The sequence below is a fragment of the Agelaius phoeniceus genome, chromosome 11 (genome assembly GCF_051311805.1).
Source record: "Agelaius phoeniceus isolate bAgePho1 chromosome 11, bAgePho1.hap1, whole genome shotgun sequence".
Taxonomy (NCBI): Eukaryota; Metazoa; Chordata; class Aves; order Passeriformes; family Icteridae; genus Agelaius; species Agelaius phoeniceus.
The window spans coordinates 7,312,267-7,329,370 of record NC_135275.1 but is presented as its reverse complement, the minus strand read 5'-3'; the positions used below and the strand labels follow the sequence as shown (position 1 = coordinate 7,329,370).

Sequence of the window (17,104 nt, the reverse complement as noted above, 5' to 3'; positions counted from 1 at the left end):
ATCTCCCTGGGGTACAGAGCCCATCCTCCTGGGCAGTCCCCAGATAAGCACTAGCTGTTGGAAAACTCAGTAAGGTCCTTTCTCCATGGCAGCATCTGGAAGAGGGCAGGCATTCAGTGCTGCTGTGGCATAAGCAGCTGGCTTTGTGTGCTGCCCCGGCTTTGGGTTCAAACTCCTTTCAACTCTGTTGAGCACAGTGCAACCAATGGGCATCACTTGGCTCCTGTTCTGGGGGCTGGGGCTGACACCTCAGAAGGAAAAGGCCAGATGAATTCTGCTATGGCGTTTTGAAGAGAGTACTGGATTGAATGTCAGAAGATTAGGATCTAATTCCCAACTCTGCCATGCTGGGAATAAGGGACCACATCACTGTGTTCCTGTAAATGCCCAGTCCATGTGACAGAGCCCTTTGGAAGCAGACAGGCTTCTCAGACACTGTGTCCAGAGCATTGTGCAGGGGGACTCTGATTCTCTTGCATCCTTCATTTAAAATTCCATTAACACATCTCAGATTCTCCAGCCCTACTGAATGACCAGCTGAGTGTTTCTACACCCAGAGAAAACAAAAGAACAAATTAAACATCATGTAATACCACAGTTACTTGGGAGATTTAGGCTAACTTATTATTATTCCAGTAGTTACCCAAGATCAAAAAAGTTGAACAGAAAACCTTGACAGCTCCTTTGATAAGAGCATGCCTCACCTCCTGGTGCTGGCATTAAAGAGGCTCTAGCTCTGTACCAGCATTTTGTAAGGGATGCTCTCACAGAGCCACGTGAAACACTCAGTACTGCAGAGACCCCGTCACAGGAGGAGTGCCAGTGACTGCAGCACTACACAAGGCAGATGCCACTTCAGCTCTTCAGACCCAAGGCAAAATTCTGCCACTATACTAGTTTTTTTAAATTCAACTTCTTGTTTGTGCATGGCTCAATCACAGTTCCTCACCTGCAGCTGCCTGAACTAAAGCATGGCCGTGCTTTAAAAACAAGAGGGGATATATCAGAGAAGCAGCACTGAGCAGAAGGGACAGGCTGGCTGAGACAAAGGTGGGGACACCTGCACACATCCTGGTCACTCTGCCCCAAGCCCTGGCCAGCAGGGTCCTTCCCTGTCAGAAAAACCCAGAGCAATGAACAGCAGCACTTCTGCCAGGCAGAGATGCCAAACTAGCAAAACAAAGTACAAGATAACAAGCAAGAATAGAAGACAGACATGAAAATCCACTGAAGTAAAACCAGATATTGATTACAAGGACCAAGCTGAGCCACTTCTGCTGTGCCACAATCAGCAAACTCCTTGTGGGGCTGCATCCTAAAGGGCACAGCATGAGTCTCCCTTTCCCCTGTGCCTGTTCTCCTTTCTGTGCAGTCAGAAGATAACATCTTGTATATGCTGAGGACCAAGCACAGCACAGGCAGAGGCTCCCTGCCTGCCCAGCTCAGACAGCAGGCTGCTCCCCACATCCCACCCTGGCCTCAGCTTTGGGCCCATCTCACCCTTTACCGACTGAGTGGTTCCTCATCACCAAGGCCAGCAGAATCCTTATTTCCCAGCCATACACCAGCAAGGCAGATCCAGACCTTGACTCCCCTTGGCTGCCCAGAGGACAGGGAAGAGGGTACAAAACCAGCTTGACAGGCTGGAGATGAGGAGCAGGTGCAGCTCGGGTCCAGCTCTGCTGCCCACCCTGGCCCTGCTGCAGCCTGTCTATGGCTGAGTACTGCAACTCCAGGAGAGAGTTCTATCCTGCTATGGAAGCACTCCTCAGGAAAGACAACCAGAGGGAAGAGAGAAAGGAAGACAGAGCAGGAAAGGGGACTCAGCATTTACATCTCTTAGCTCTTCCCCCTCTCATTTGAAAGGCTTTGGCTCCCTCAGTAGCTGCCAGCAAGGAAACAAGGCCATGGGAGGCAGCCAGGGATCCCAGGTACTGGAGGAGGGGGAAGGGATGTTCTGACCAGCTCGCTGCTCACCTCAGGAGACACAGGATCAAACACAATTTAGGTTACAAGCCAGGGCAGATTTGAGCCTCAGCCCAGCTATCCAGAAAAGGAGTTTTAACACAACATCCAGGGGAGCTGCTCAGTGAGGCACAAAGCCCAGCAGCACACACAGCTCTGCTGTCATCGGTCCTGCCACAGTGCCAGCACAGCAGGACACTGGGAGGCTGGGACAGGGCTGCACCAGCATGGGAAATCTCTCTACCCTGGAGCAGGTTTTGCAGCATCTAGGCTGGAAAGACAAAATATTAATTCATTTTTGACTAAAGTTAGTAACTTTTACTTGTGCCAAAAACTAGGAAAAAGAGAAATGTAGTATGGTGTAGCAAGAAATGTCAAAACAAAATATTTTTTTGTTCTGCAAAGTGAAGAGTTCACTATAGCCAGAAAGAAGTCACTAACAGAAAAAAAACTGGAAATCAGAGAGTTGTATTTTTAGTATAATATTCCTTATTCTAGAAATAATTATTTTAAGAATGTCAATCTATTCAGACAGCATTATAGGGTCCCACATATCATCGTGCCAGTCAGAGCTAAATTAGCAGTGATTTGTGCTCTCAATTATCTCTGGTGAGCTGTGAGGGAGGCGAGGATAGGGAGGCAAAGCAACATGCCCTTATCCAAGTGCTGGGATTTGTTTTGAGGCATGCCTGGAGGAACCAGCCAGCCAACAGGATGCTGCACCACAGGCACCTCGAGGGCTGAACACTGACTTCACCAGGCAGAGAATCATCTCAGCAAGGCCAAGCTCCTCCACACAGCTCCAAGCCCACAGTGTTCAGTCATACAGGTGGCCCACCACAGCCAGTGTGTCTAATGAGGACATCTGCACTTCAGTGTTTTCAAGGTCTGGACATCAGGAGAGAAGCAAGGTGATACCTCACAGCTGAAAGAAGAGCCCTTGGCATGACTCCCCTTCACATCTCAGAGCTTCTCACTCTCCTGTAAATGCTCCAGAAAAATGGTCCTCTTGTGCAAAGGAGCATTTGCATGGTACAAGCTTGGAAAATCTCCCCAGGGGATTACCTGTCCACCTGGCAGGACAGGAGGGAAGCAGGGGCATTGAACATTTAGTACCCCAACTCAAAGAAATGAGTGAAGAGTTAAAAATCTTTCTGGGATGGGCAGCGCTCCAGGAAGATAAAATATTCAGCACCATTATGTTCCTGGACACCATATTTCTGACAATAAATTTCATGCCTCATATGCCATAACAGTTATGATTTCAGGCAATAACGAAAGAACAGATCTTCATCCTTTCACATCAACCCAAGAAAAAAAGATTTGTAAGTAAACCTGGCAAATCTCAGAGGAGGGTATTTTTTATTATTATTTGGTCTGTCATTTTGGTAGTCAGGCCTGGAAAGGGAAGATCCATTTCTGGCATGGACCCACCTTCAGTGCTTACAGCTTCATAGTCCCATGAGAGCTGGCAGTGGAACCCACCACCTCCCAACAGACCCCACCAAGTTCAGAAGCACCAGTTCTGTCTTTGGTGACACTGCAGCACTGCTCCTCCCCACTGGAGAACTTTTCTAATATCCCTATGCACAATGAACCAGAAATTCCCCCTGCAGACATGTCCCAGGCCAACATGGCAAGCCCAAAGAGCATCAGCAACTCTGCAAAAAACAGGCTCTACTTGCCTCATTTTTCTTTATTCTTCCTACCCTGCATGGGTCTACTCTTGCTTAATGATGAGCCTTCCTGTGAATTCCCAGTGGGTGGAATTAGCTTCTAGCTATACCATGTTTCAGCTCCCACAGCTCCTCAGGGGCTCTTCTTCCCCCTCTGCCAGCTCACCATCTAAATTTTGAGTGTGGCTGCAGGAGAATGTGGACTTTTTTTAAATTTAACTTTTTAAGCCCATGTCTCCAAATAGGTTTTAGTACCACTTTATGACATTAGACAGCTCCCATACTGTAACCCCAATGAACCTGTGTGCAGCTGGTGGGTAGGGACTCCGTGCAGGTACAGCTCTGAGTTCTTCAGGGTGAAGCACTCTGTGGCATTTTCCATCAGTGAAGCTGTGCTGGTGTGCACTAGCAAGTGACGTGGTTCTTAAGTATCATCCACTTGATATTGCATCTACGAATCCAACCTGAACTCCAGATCCCCAGTTCTCCCCTAGAGATCAGCAGACAGCCTGCACCAGGCCTTTCTGGTGTTCAAACAGCTGCACAGTGGAATTTTCAGTAGCTCATTTCTTGGCTTCAGCTGGTTTATGCATTTACTAGATACAATAATTAGCTTCCTCCCTTCACAAGAAGATTCCAAAACAGATTTCAAAAAAAACCTTTCAATCCCTCTGTAGTCAGTGTATCCAGTATTAATCCATTGAAGTACTGCTTTATGCTCTACCAGAAGAATTAAACAGGAAAAGTGGGAAGCTCTCTTACCTGTAATTGACTGACTGGCCAATAGGAGTCAAGTGCTGGCAAATTGGAGGTGTAATTTCTCTTTAATTATGGCATTAAAAAATTACATGATATACCTATTTAACATGCAAAGGAGTAAAATCAAAGCTAATAAGAATAAATTGTAAGAGAGGACATGTACAAAAATGTAGTAGCAATCCTTTTGTTTTTTATGACTGTGCTCTGCTGAAGAGAATGCTGGCTGCTGCACCATTGTATTGCCTGGAAAACATCCCCAGCTCTAAGACCCTGCCAACATGCAAAACTGCATTGCACAACTGCATTGTACAAATGCATTGCTACATCCAGAAATATCTGTTGTAACCCAAGTGGGTGTGTATGCTTTTCATGCTACACATGAAGTTTGTATCAATCCAGCTGAAGTTCAGTTGAAATGAATGCACACAAAGCCCAGACACACCATTCTAGAGCTCAAATATGAACACAAATGAATGGATGAACCATGAAGAGTTCTGCAAGCCTTCAGGTAAACTCATTTCAAAATGCATTTAAAAGAAAATAGTGTGACTTCTGTGTTTAGACAATGGATTACAACCAACAGTATAAAATATCAGCAGTTCTGTTTCAGCCAATACAGCTACTAGTGCAAGACAGACAGTAGGAGTCCCATAAAGTACTGGCATCTGAGAAGAACATGTCACTGTCACCAGAAAACACAAATACACCCATGCTTTTTTTCTGGGGTAACATATTTATCACTGTAGAGAAGTCTATTTTCTTTAGATTACACCCTAACTGTTATTCCAAATTGCTCAATTTCAAATCAGCTAGTCAGCACAAGAGTGTGGGCAAGAGGAAACAGGGTTTTATGGGGAAAGGGAGACAGGGAAGGTTTCAAAGGCTGTTTGATCCCAAACCTAATAAACCCCAATGAAGCTGTTCTGTAACTGCCCAAACCCAACCCAGAGCACTGCTGCCAGGAGAAGAGCAGGTCTGGCCTCTGCAGCCTCTGCATCCTGGTACTAACTCAGGGAGCAGGAGGCAGATGCCAGCATCAGTAACTGAATTTTGTCTTCTGGCACTTGGAAACAGTAGCCAAACAACAAGTACAGTTTTACCTGCAATTATATTTAAAAACAAGGAGCTTCCAATGGCTAGCAAAATTATCCTTTCAAGATTTCCTGCTTTGCCAACACAAGTTTAAATTTAAAACACAACCTTCAGTCCCTGGAGGAAAGTTTCATTGAATTTATTATTTTTTAGTGTGTCATATAGGAAAAACTCAAAAGGTACATGCTCAGATAACAGTGACATGCAGCCCCAGAGACAGACAGATACAAACCACACTCACTCTCACACACTTGATAAATGCCATCTGATTGCCCAGGAACCAGAAGCACAGCCAGCCATGACCCTGCACATGGATTGAGCTGAGAGGGTGACAGAGTGCAAGTGTTCACACAGGTGATTTCTGCAGATGAGAACATTCATTGCCACAAGAAAGGCAGCACAGGTAAAAGAAAGACAGCTTACCTTTCTGAGCTGCTGGACTCCACCAAATATCCTCATCACTCCATCAATCTCCTGCTCCAGCCTCCTGGCCCAGTACTGCATACTGCAAGAGATGGAGGGAAAGAGAGAAAGAGAAAGGGAGAGAAAGAGAGAGAAAGAGTCAGAGCCCTGACACTGAGCAGATAAGCAAGGGACTGAAGGGAGAGGGAAGAAATCAGTGCCTCAGCTAAGTTCACTGCTCTCTGCAGCACCGAGGGCAGGGCAGAGTACCAGGAACACACTGCTTTGAGAATTACAGCTGGGGCAGGTTATAAACTTCAAGACTTCCAAATTTATGCACAAGGCGCCACAGAGAGAAGAGGGGATGAAAAGGTACAACAAAAACTGCAAGGCTTGCGGCTTTATTTTCTCCTTATATAAACATTTGCAGTAGATAATTATTTAAGCCCAGAGTGATTAACAAGGTCTAAGTGCTGTGGAGTACAGAAAACAGCTTATTGCTTCAGCAGGGCTCTGTGGCAGAGAGCAAACCCCAAGCCATGGCAGGGCCAAAGGTGTCTTGTCCTGCTGCAGCAATGGATTATCACTGCAGCACCACGGGAGAGACCTGGGCACAGCCAGCAGCCAAGCACAGAGCAGAGTGACCAAGGGCTCAGCTGCTTTGCACCTTCAGCAGAGCCCAAGCTGTGCCAGGCACGGCTCTGCCAGGCCCAGGGTGGGCAGAGGGAAGGGCCGGGAGCTGCCACTGGCACATCCTGCATCCTGTACAGAGAGGGAGCTGCCAGGCCTTCCAACAGGCACAACGCCCTTCCATGCACTCAGCCACATGGATTTCACCCTACAGCAATAACACCAAGTTAAAAACAACAACAAATAAACCCTCTGCTAAATCCACAGGACTTGATAATTCTCCTTCTTTTAATGAGATTTCCTGGCTTCAGCCACTGCCCAGGCAAATGTCAAATCTCCTGTCTGACCTGGAAAAGCAACACTCAATTGCCTCTGCACCACTTGGCACTGCCTTCAGTGCTTTTTTCACAGCAACATTTCTCTCTCAATAGATGCCACAAAAAGGAGGGAAGGAGCAGAAAGAGTAGAAGGTAAGGCCAGCAGCAGGGCAAAGTGCTACTGGGAGGGAGCAGACCAGCTTGGGGAGGTTGTACTTTTGTTAGGTTCACCTAATGATTTCATTCTTCATGCAGAGACGTCCCCCAGACAGCCCACACACACTCCCCCACAACCTCCAAACCATGGAGGGGCTCTCTCAGAGATCAAGGAGCAAAGAAAACCCAAGTATTTTTCAGCTGGGCACTGGAGAACTCTGAATTACACAGCACAGCCCAAAAGCTGGGCAGAATTACGAAAGCAGAAAGATGCCCTGAGCTGAGGGGCAGAGCAGAGCTGAAGCTTCACTTTTGAGGGGTGAGGGACCAGCAGGACAGAGGGAAGGGCTGGCAGATAGATGTGTGTTACTGAGGCAAAATTCATGCCAGTCAATAACATAGAAGGCTGTAGATGAAAACAAGACTTAATTGTGCATGCCAAGCCTTCTCAGTAACATGTATCCAATGTAACTTATGCTATTTCCCATCTTCCCCAAGAGGCCTGTTGTCCCCTGGAAGTGTGGCTGGGGAGGGGAAATCTGGGAAATGAGATGAGTGGAGATATCAGCAAACCCCCTATTCTGCCAGAGGAGAGAGAGCAAAGCCTTCAGTGGGGCTGTCAGTGTGAAGGTACCAGGACACAGACAGAGCTGAGGGGAGGGTTGGGTTTGGGGGTTTTTGTTTCTTTTCCTTTTCCAATCATTTTATCAACGGTATATTCAGGTTACCCACACATCTTCTGAAGCATTTTCACCAAAAATATCCATTTTTACACAAGGCATTCACTTAAAAAAAAGCCTTGAAAAATCAAAATTGAATTTATTTTTCCCTTCCTCCAGTTTGTCCAGTGAACTGAAAAAAATCAATTATATGCTCATACTCAGCCACAGGTCTGAGAAACCCCACCGAGCACTTATGGAGCTGACACTTTTCCTTAACTTCCAGCTCTGTACAAGATCCTCGATTTCAGTGACACCTGCCTGTGTCAGCTCTCACCAGGAACACCTACACCACCACAGCAAGGAAAAATTACCTCCCATCTTGAGCTGTATCCATCAACATTAGCAACTGCTCCTATCCGCTTAAATGTCACGTATGGCCAAGCCTTCAGAAAGGATTAGTTAGAGAGGAAGACAGAGGCATCAATATTACTCTGTTGGCATATGCTAAAGAGACACTGAGCGCTCAGTTGAGCTGGGATTTACAATTAATTTAAATTTAGTCAGCAGATTTGTTTAAAAAAAATTGTTTTAACTTATTCCACCCCCTGCCTCCGCCCCAAGAAGTACTACTATTTTAGAGAAAAGTCACTGGGTTTTTCATTCATGAGAAAAGCTGCAGATCCCTTTAATTGTGCAGTCGTAGGATACCTGACTCTCATCTTACAGACCAGCAGTTTCCCTGAGAGTCCAGATAAGCCTGGTGACATCAATATTAAAAAGAAATAAATGCACGTATTACACTATCAAATAAAAAGGACAGCATTTTGGCATAGCTCACACCAGGTTTCTAGCTTAAAAAAAAAGGAATAGCAGAAGCAGCTTCTTGTTTTTTTTTTTTTTGGTGTAGTATGGCTATCCAAGACCTTTTGCCTGTGGTAGTAAAAATTCTTTTTTCTACCCAGCACATCTCTCACCCACATCAAAGCACTGGCAGAACTCTTGTCTGATCCGTTACTATGTCCCTCTACCCTGGTAATGTCCAAGACAGAAGCACGCAGAATGGGCCACATGCCAAAATTTGGAGGTTTCATCTCAGTTGTCATATACTGGGTTGAAAGTTACCATTAAAAAAAAAAAAACATTAAACTAATGACCTTAAAATTTTCTGTAAGATGACTGTAGCAAGGCTGCAGAGGTGAAGGAAGCTGCTAGCCCATGATGAACATGGAGATTCCTGGGTGCAGTGTGTCTCCTGTGGAAGGTGTAAGCAATAGGACACAGCAGTCACTGCGTTCCTGGGCCATCACTGCACACCTCAGGTGCAGTACACGGCTTGAGGAGCGATAACTCCTCCAGACACGCTGCCAGGAGTGCCCTGCTGCTCCTGTGAAATGGCATTTACAAGTAAAGCATAAAGAACACAGCTGATGCACTGGCTGGGAAGCCACTGGCACGGCTGTGGTGGTGCTCACAGAAAGGCACCAGGCTCCTTTACGAGCCATGTGCACAAACCTCCTAAAACCAAGCACCACTTTGGTGTCCACTGTAGTGAGGAAACACGGGCCAGGAGAAAACCTTGGAGCTCCAGCTGTGTAGCTTCAGAAGAAAATGATAATTGCCTGGAAAGGCAGGAGACAGGCTGTGCTTGGCCCGCATCCTCCCACACTTGTGCACACATCAGATGGCAGCCTGAAAGTCCTGGTCTTCTGTACAGAAAACTGGAGACACTCACAGAGAAGCCACCAGTGCAAGCCATGCACTGCCAGCCTGTGGCCAGCATCAGGGACATGCCACAGCAGCTCAGCCCAAGGTCACTCTGCCCCTTGGTGGCTCTGGGTACATGGGACAGACCCCTCAGTGACACCTCCTCATGGCTAACCTAGGGGTGGGCAAGGCAGTCTCACAAACCACTAATGAGTATAAGCCTCATTGCAAGGCACCTCTCACAAAAGCACTGGGAAAAGAGAAGCAAGAGGAAAGAAAATTAGTTTTCAGCTTGAGGACATTTTTTCCTTAAAAGAAGCCTTAGGAGAGTGCTTGTTTGGCTGTGAACAGAAGAGGAGGTTAGGAAAAAAAAAAAAAACAAACAAACCAGGAGAATTGGTCCTTTTCTTTTGCTGCCTTCCTGGCCCCAAAAATAAGAGAGAGTCTCAGAAACATAAAAGCACAAGAGGAGAAACTACTTGCTAAGTGGATCTACTGCCCCAAAGCTTATTGGGTTCTACAGAGTGTGTTCTGAACAAGTGTCTACACTTCACACAGTGTGTTCAGCCAAGAATGCTTCACCCTGATTCATACGCTTTGGTTCAGTGCCCAAATATTGCTATTTAATAAGGTTATTAATTACTGTGTTGTCTAATTTTTGCTGTGCAGGAACTTCTTATAATTGGCTTATTCCTTCAAGATGCTTAATCCTTTAACTATAATAGCCTGTGTCAGTGCACACACATGCATGTGTGTGTGTGCAGGATGTGCCCCCTCTGAGCTCTCTTACATACCTAGGCTGTAAAAAACCCACGTGAGCAAATATTTACCCATCAAGGAAAAACAAGTTGCCTTTTTATTTTCCCCTGAAGATACAACTTAGAGAAAACACCTGTTTCCTTCCAAATAACTTACTGACCATGCTTCCAGACATTATCAAGCCTCCCACATTGTCATTTTATGACTGTGTTTTAATTTAAAGTATGTGCCCAGGTGTTTATATAAAGGAAGGGTGGGAAAAAATTGCCTTCTGGACTAGTCTTTTCTTAATATTTATCAAGACATTATTCACCTCTACCATCTGGTCTTCTCTGCAATAAGAAAGCATCTTTGACATTATTATAGGGAGGAAGGACAGGACAAATGACTATTAGAACTACAGCCTAAAGAAAAATCTTTTAAGAGACAGGAAAGGGATACTCTGTCTACACTCACCTCTTTCATGACATTATTTTGTTCTCCTCAATTCAAACACTAACTTTCTGGGTCTCTTTTTGTGTCCCATCCTCTGCTTATTTTTTCAATTTTTTGCAGCAGGATATGTCTTGCAAAAAACTGCACATAAAAAAAACCCAAGTGACAAACTCCCTACCAGATCCATCCTGATCCCAGTTTGACACCCCATCATGTATTAAAACATAACAAAAAGGTAACTGTGGAGTTTTCTCAATCTGCAGTACAGAAAAAGCTGAGTGAGGAGAAAATAAGTCTGAGGGGAAAATTACACCAAAAAAATTGTGTTTCATTAACAATTCTTGAGCATGAATATTTCTCTAGGTATCTGTGAGAAAACTAACAGTAATCACCAACTTGTCACCAGTGACATTTAGGACAATAGGAAAATTGTTCCTTAAATATGATTTCTTGATCAAAAACCAGAGGCATTACCCATTCAAGGTCTAACTCCACCTGAGAACAGAACAGGCAGTAGCTGTTCAGTCACAGATATCCAGGATGGCAGGGGTTTCAGGAACTCCTCTTCCACCATTTTCTTGCACTAAGACATCTAAACACCCGAGCCCTCTGCATGAAGTGTTCTCTAATCTGTTCTTTAAATTCTCTGCTGAAGGTGAACCCAAGATCCCCACAGTACCTCTTCCCAGTTCCATTTTTCAGCACATGGTAAAAAAAGTTCCCTTTTTATTCACCCTAAATCTCAATTTCCTCTTTCCACATATCCCACCTACAGCTGACACTGAAAAAAATTTTACAACAAGCTCCTAAGAACTGGAAGATCATGATTCTGTTGCATCCTTTAGAGTAGTAAAATAAATAGAAAGGGAAACTCAGCTTTTCACAGCTTTCTCTTTCTTGCACTGTTTTCTAAAACATTCATTCTTTTCATTGCCCTTCTCTGGATTCTCTACAGTGTGCCTATATCTCCAAAGATTCAAGCCAAAAAGTGAGGTCAGGTACTCCAACAGAAGCCAAACCCAGTGCTGTATGAGGAAGAAGACATCACCTCCCCAGTCTTGTCCAAGAACCTACTGAACACTGAAGAATAAATGTGCCCTTCTGCTATGACAGCACTTGGCTGACTCAAAGTGATCCACAATAACTCTCGAGATCTTTTTTGCCACGCTGCTACCCAGACGAGTGTTCTTTATTCTGTATTTGTACATTTCATTTCTCCCTCATAAGTGCAGTACTTTGCATTTGTTTTCACTGAATTTCATTTTGCTGATATCCAGCTCGCCATTCAATTTTTCTAGATCATTTTGAATTCTGGTAATGCCTTTCAAAGTACATCCAACCCCTCCTAGCTCAGTGTCGCCTGCAAATTTTATAAGCATATTTCTTATTCCATTGCTTAAGTTATTAATGAAACTATTGAATAAAAGCAGGTCCAGGGCAGATCCCTGCAGGACCCTACTTGAAATGCCCTCCCAGTATGACAAAGAGCCACGATAACTATTCTTTGAGAGCTGCGTGTCCAATCAAAATATCTTGAATTTCAAACTTTACAAAAAGCTGATTTGGAGTATTTGATATGCAAAGGAGCTGGAGGCCAAAGGATAATGCAGTGAATAATTTAAAGCCTAGGAGTAGATTTGAGGAAAATCTCAGTCTGTTGGTGGATGATTTGCCCATAGACAGAGGAAGAAGATGGCACTGAATGTGTGAGCTTGTACATTTGCCTGGCAGTGTTGGGAAAGGCCCCATACAGGCACCAGTTTCTTCTGACCAAACACGTGCACAACCTCTCACCGATACAGCAATGAAAAGAACAAACAGCAAAGCAAGCACAGCAGGTGTTTTTTGCAGCCCACAGGGCAGAGGATAGCCTTTTGCCAAAAGGCCCTTCCAGCCTTGAACCCAGTACCCAACCAGGACCATAACAAACAAAATATGCCACAGGCAATGGCTATCAGCACTGGAGCAACACTGGTGGCACCAGCAGTATCCTACCCACAACAAGTAACTGTTTTTTTCAGAGCCCAACTAACACAATGCCTTAGCCCCCCTGCTTTTTTGAAAAGTCTGCTCTCAGTTTACATCTGGGAACTCTGTTTCCATGGCACACTTGCTGATGTGCATCAGGAGCAAGAGCAGCCCATGGCTTCTTTGCACCATCTTCGCACTCTCGTCGCACAGGATTAGAACTGGGCTCCTTATCTCAAAGCCTGTCACAAATCTAGACTTGAAACACAATGAATTAATAAATAAGTGAATAGGTGTCAGTTTTATGGAGCACACTACCAGCATAAATTTCACCCAATGCAGCCACTTGTCATTTTCAGCACCCCTTGAGACCCCAATGGCTGATAACTCTTGCACGTCACTTTGCAACCCATTAAACAGATGAAATTTTATGATAAAACCTCCCTCCTCTCTGTCTCCTGTTTTACAGATGCAATCTGAGTGGAGGCTGAAGAGATCCCATCCCCCACAGCAAAGATAAGGTTACAGAGGGTAGGTCTTAGTAAGGATTTTGCAAGCTGCATGAATTATTAAAGTCCTTTATGATATAATGACAGACATATCAGGTTATTTGTTTATTCTGTGTATAATTCATGACTCTCTTGGGAACTTGACAGAAGTAAGATCGCTTGTTGCATCTTCTTGTTCATTCCAGTAAATCCTCATCACCAGATGGAAGGCTGAGCCACCCCTGAAGACAAAACAGCCACAACTTACAGGACCTGTACCTGGGGCTGGAGATGGGAGAGGTTTTTACTCAGCCTGGAGACACAGTGAAGCTGTGATTGAGCATGTCAGGCTGGATGGCTGGAAGACGACAGTCTGGGCAGTGTTTCTCTATCATGCCATCAGAACACTGCCCTCTAAAGCACATGCAAACAACTTTATGATTACATGCTGTGAGTTGCCCTGTGCTCCTCCATCACTGCTGAGCAATAGTTGGACCATCCAAGCTGATGCAGGCTTTTATAAGATTTCAGGATAGTTCACAACCTCCCCCTCCTGGCTACTCAAATAGTGTGATACTGGACAAAGCAAACAATTCCCCTTGTTTGGGTCATTTTTGTAGAGTCTGGTCAAGATATTGCGCAAAGCATGATAAAGAGGTGCCACATCTTGATGGCTGGAATTGAGTTTTGAATACATACATTGTAGTCATTTCTTAATTGCTAAGCATGCTGCTCAAAGGGTGAGGGAGATATGAGCTGCAGCAGGAAAACAGGAAATGAAGGATTGACTGGAGCCCCTGGCAAGAAAGAGCTTCCCGACACTCAAGACTGTCCACCTGGTGATGTTTCTACTGCCAGGAAGAGTCAAGTCAACTCATGGAGAGTTGCAGCAAAACAAAGGTGGCCAAAGTGCCAACAGCACAATGCAAACTCTTACAGCCACTTGACACCAGAGGACTGCTTTCAGCATCCACTTGGCACAAATGATCAATCTGATCACGTAACAACAAGCAAGGAGTTTGGTGGAGGACTACTGACTAGTCAGAACTCTGCTGAATTTGTGTCAGCAGTTTCCCTGCTTAGCAAGAAGAGATGCCATTAAACTCTGCCACAAAGACCTCCTGCTACCAGAAGCTATTTAGGAACATCCATTGTCATTGCTTCAGCCTCAAACCATGTCAGTCCAAGTCTCCTGGGGTTTTTGGAGTAGCCTCTCACAGCACCATATGTAACATTCTGCAGGGGTTTCTGGGCATCACTGTCATTCCATCTCTATCTAGTTAAACCCCCCACCTTAAACAAGCCCTCTCCACACCATCCCCCTACCTGAGAGTTCCTGGCTCCTAAGAGAGCATTGTAATCATTGTTATTATAAAGCACTTAGCGATGCTCGTTTATTGCATCTCTCACCAGCCAAACACCCAGAACCCTGTTATTTCAAATGCAGTTGCCTTCATTTGCAGAAGCTCTTCATTGTATTAGTCCCTTTCAGGAATAAAAGAAAAAAGGGGTGGGGGTGGAGAGCATTAAAAAAAATAAATAGCAGTTTACTGCATTTTCTACCATTACCTCACTACTTTGTGATACACATCTAAAAGCTGTCTGTAAGACCTTTCCTGCTGTAAGGTGGCATCCAGACAAGTTCTGAAGCAGACAGATTGGAAACATGAAGCCCAGTTCAGCTGTCCCAGTACTGCTGCATCACCCAGAGCATAACAGCAACAGGGATGAAGCTGCCAGCTTTCACAGGTCACCTCCTCTCTCCTTCTCCCTGTCCAAATGGGACAAAGACTGCTCTCTCCACAGGGAAAAAACATCTACATATCACTCTGAAAAGTAATACAAGTCTGTTCCTCTGAAAAGGACACAAATCTGTATAAATGGAGGTGTCTGAACCACACTGGGAATACTCAGAAGGTGCTAAAGGATTTGCTGTACATGGAAAGGATGCTGAGCTATCAGGCTCAGTTTCCCCATCTCCAGCCACAGCCAGCTTTTCACACTGAAAAGAATTCACCTCCTGTCCTGGAGGACCCCATAAAAAGAAGATCAATAGTAAACTGCCAAATCCTCCTAATATGTCCAACAATAATATCTTCCATCTTTTTCAGGAGGGGAGACTGGAGCTACCAAGGTGAAGCAGTAGTCTCAAACCCTGACAGACTTTTGGGAGCAGAGTCAAAACTGCAGCTCAGCCTCCTGATGCTAACTTTGATGTCTGCCCTTGGAAGACAGTACTGCAACACCAAAGCAAGAAACTCATAGACCTATGGGTACCCCAGGTTTGCTCCCAGCCCTCACACACAGTATGCTCACATGTAACTGGAATTGAGGATTATGCAATAATTCTCTTTTCTATTTGAGCATCAACATTAGACTCAAAAACTCCTGACATCCCAACACCCCATGAAGAGAATGTCTTGGACATTTTCCTGTAAGAGAGAAAAATCCCAGTCTCTAATGTGGTCCTCTCAATGGGGCCTGTGACATCACCAGCCCCTTTCTGTTCAGAATAATGACTTCTTCCACACGCCAAGAGATTTGAAATTACCTGTGAAATATATTTCCCTAGGCACAGGCTCAAGAAGCATGTAAATTACTCAGCTTAATGGCCTCCAGAATTTCTCTCCAGGACACATATAGAGAGCAGGAAATGTTCAGATGGTATCTCAGGTACTGTCCAAGGGGTTAAATGTCCAAGGGATGGTCAGGATACAGCCCTACAGCTTGCCCAGTAACTGGTCCCACTGGTGAGCACTTGCCACAAGGAGGCAATAAGCATAAGATCCAATTCTAAATGAGTGCCTCATCAGCACAAAAATATAATTTTAAAGAGAGCATTTCTTGGGAAAGGTGCCTATCCATAATTTACATGGTACAAAGAGCCAACATAGGGCTTATGCAGCAGAAGGCACCCATTTAATTTGGAGAAGTCCAGTGCTGAGCACTCAGCAGCAAAGCCTCTTGCCCTCTGACTGCACAGAGAACAGCACTGCCCAAGCTTTGATGTTCAGGCATTTGCCAGGGAACAGTGTCCTTCAGAGAAGCTTTTCATCCACAAGGACAGTTCCCATCTTCCCAACAGCAAAGAAAGGGACAGACACTTTCCCTGGAGTCCAAATCCTCCTGCCCCCGTTTTCTGTTCTTGCATTTCAATCTGATGTCTTGTTAGTACATAGTAGAACAAACATTTATCCCACAACCAAGAGCATGGATTCATTTAAAGGAACAGAGGAGGAGGAGTTCTGTGATCTGGTTGCATTTTCTACTCCACCACTGACTTACTGGAGTCTCTGAAACTCTCATTTCAGCAGCAAAAGGAGCAATAGGGAAATGCAAGTGCTGTTACTAAGCACATGTACAAAACCACAACAAGGAGGGGAAGATGGAGAGCAGGACAAGATGCTCACAGTGCAATGGGGAGGGGATGGCAGGGGGAACAGTCCCAAGGGCATCCTGAAAGAATTACCTGTCTCCCCAGGGAACAAGCCTGAGGCACACATGCTCTGCTCCTGATGCTTGCCAAGAATGACAGGTTGGTCACCTTTTAACACACAGTGGACAGAAAGTAGGCCAGAAGGTCAACTGGGGATAAGAAAACACCTGGAAGATAGGCCTGGCAATTGAAAAATGGGCCACATTGCTCAGTGTAAACCTCCTCAGAGCAAAGGTGTAAGACAAGGTCCTTGCTGAGACTCTTTCAAAGTGAGAACCTGCCCTCATTCTCAGCCACAACCATCTTGCTAACCCACATACTGCCAGAAGCTGTGGTATCACAGCAAGATTAACACAGAAGCAATTTTAACAAACAGCAATTTCCAAGCTAATTTCCTCACTCACAAGTGTGCCACTGAGGGCTGAAGTCCGTCTGGACCTCTCAGAGCTATCTGTGCTCAGGATTAACTATACATCACTGCCAGTAATGCCAGCACTCTGCTACTCAGAAACTATTAGAAGATAAATATTAAACCTCAATATCATAGCAGCAGAAAAAAATGAGGAATGTCATTGTAATAAATACTGTAACCAAGCCAAATGAGGAAGCAAGGTTAGTTTCATGTGGAAAATGAGACACAAAAAATAGAATATAC

General features: G+C 45.0%; 1 protein-coding gene across 2 annotated transcripts in view; it reads right to left on the bottom strand.

Annotated features, from left to right (window-relative positions):
- CACNA2D2 (calcium voltage-gated channel auxiliary subunit alpha2delta 2) overlaps positions 1-17,104 on the bottom strand; it is a 211,101-nt gene that overhangs the window by 183,645 nt on the left and 10,352 nt on the right. For both annotated transcript variants that reach the window (XM_054640210.2, XM_054640211.2), the window contains exon 2: positions 5,916-5,997. In XM_054640210.2, coding sequence (XP_054496185.2) covers positions 5,916-5,997 — 82 coding nt within the window. The remainder of the gene's footprint in view (positions 1-5,915; positions 5,998-17,104) is intronic.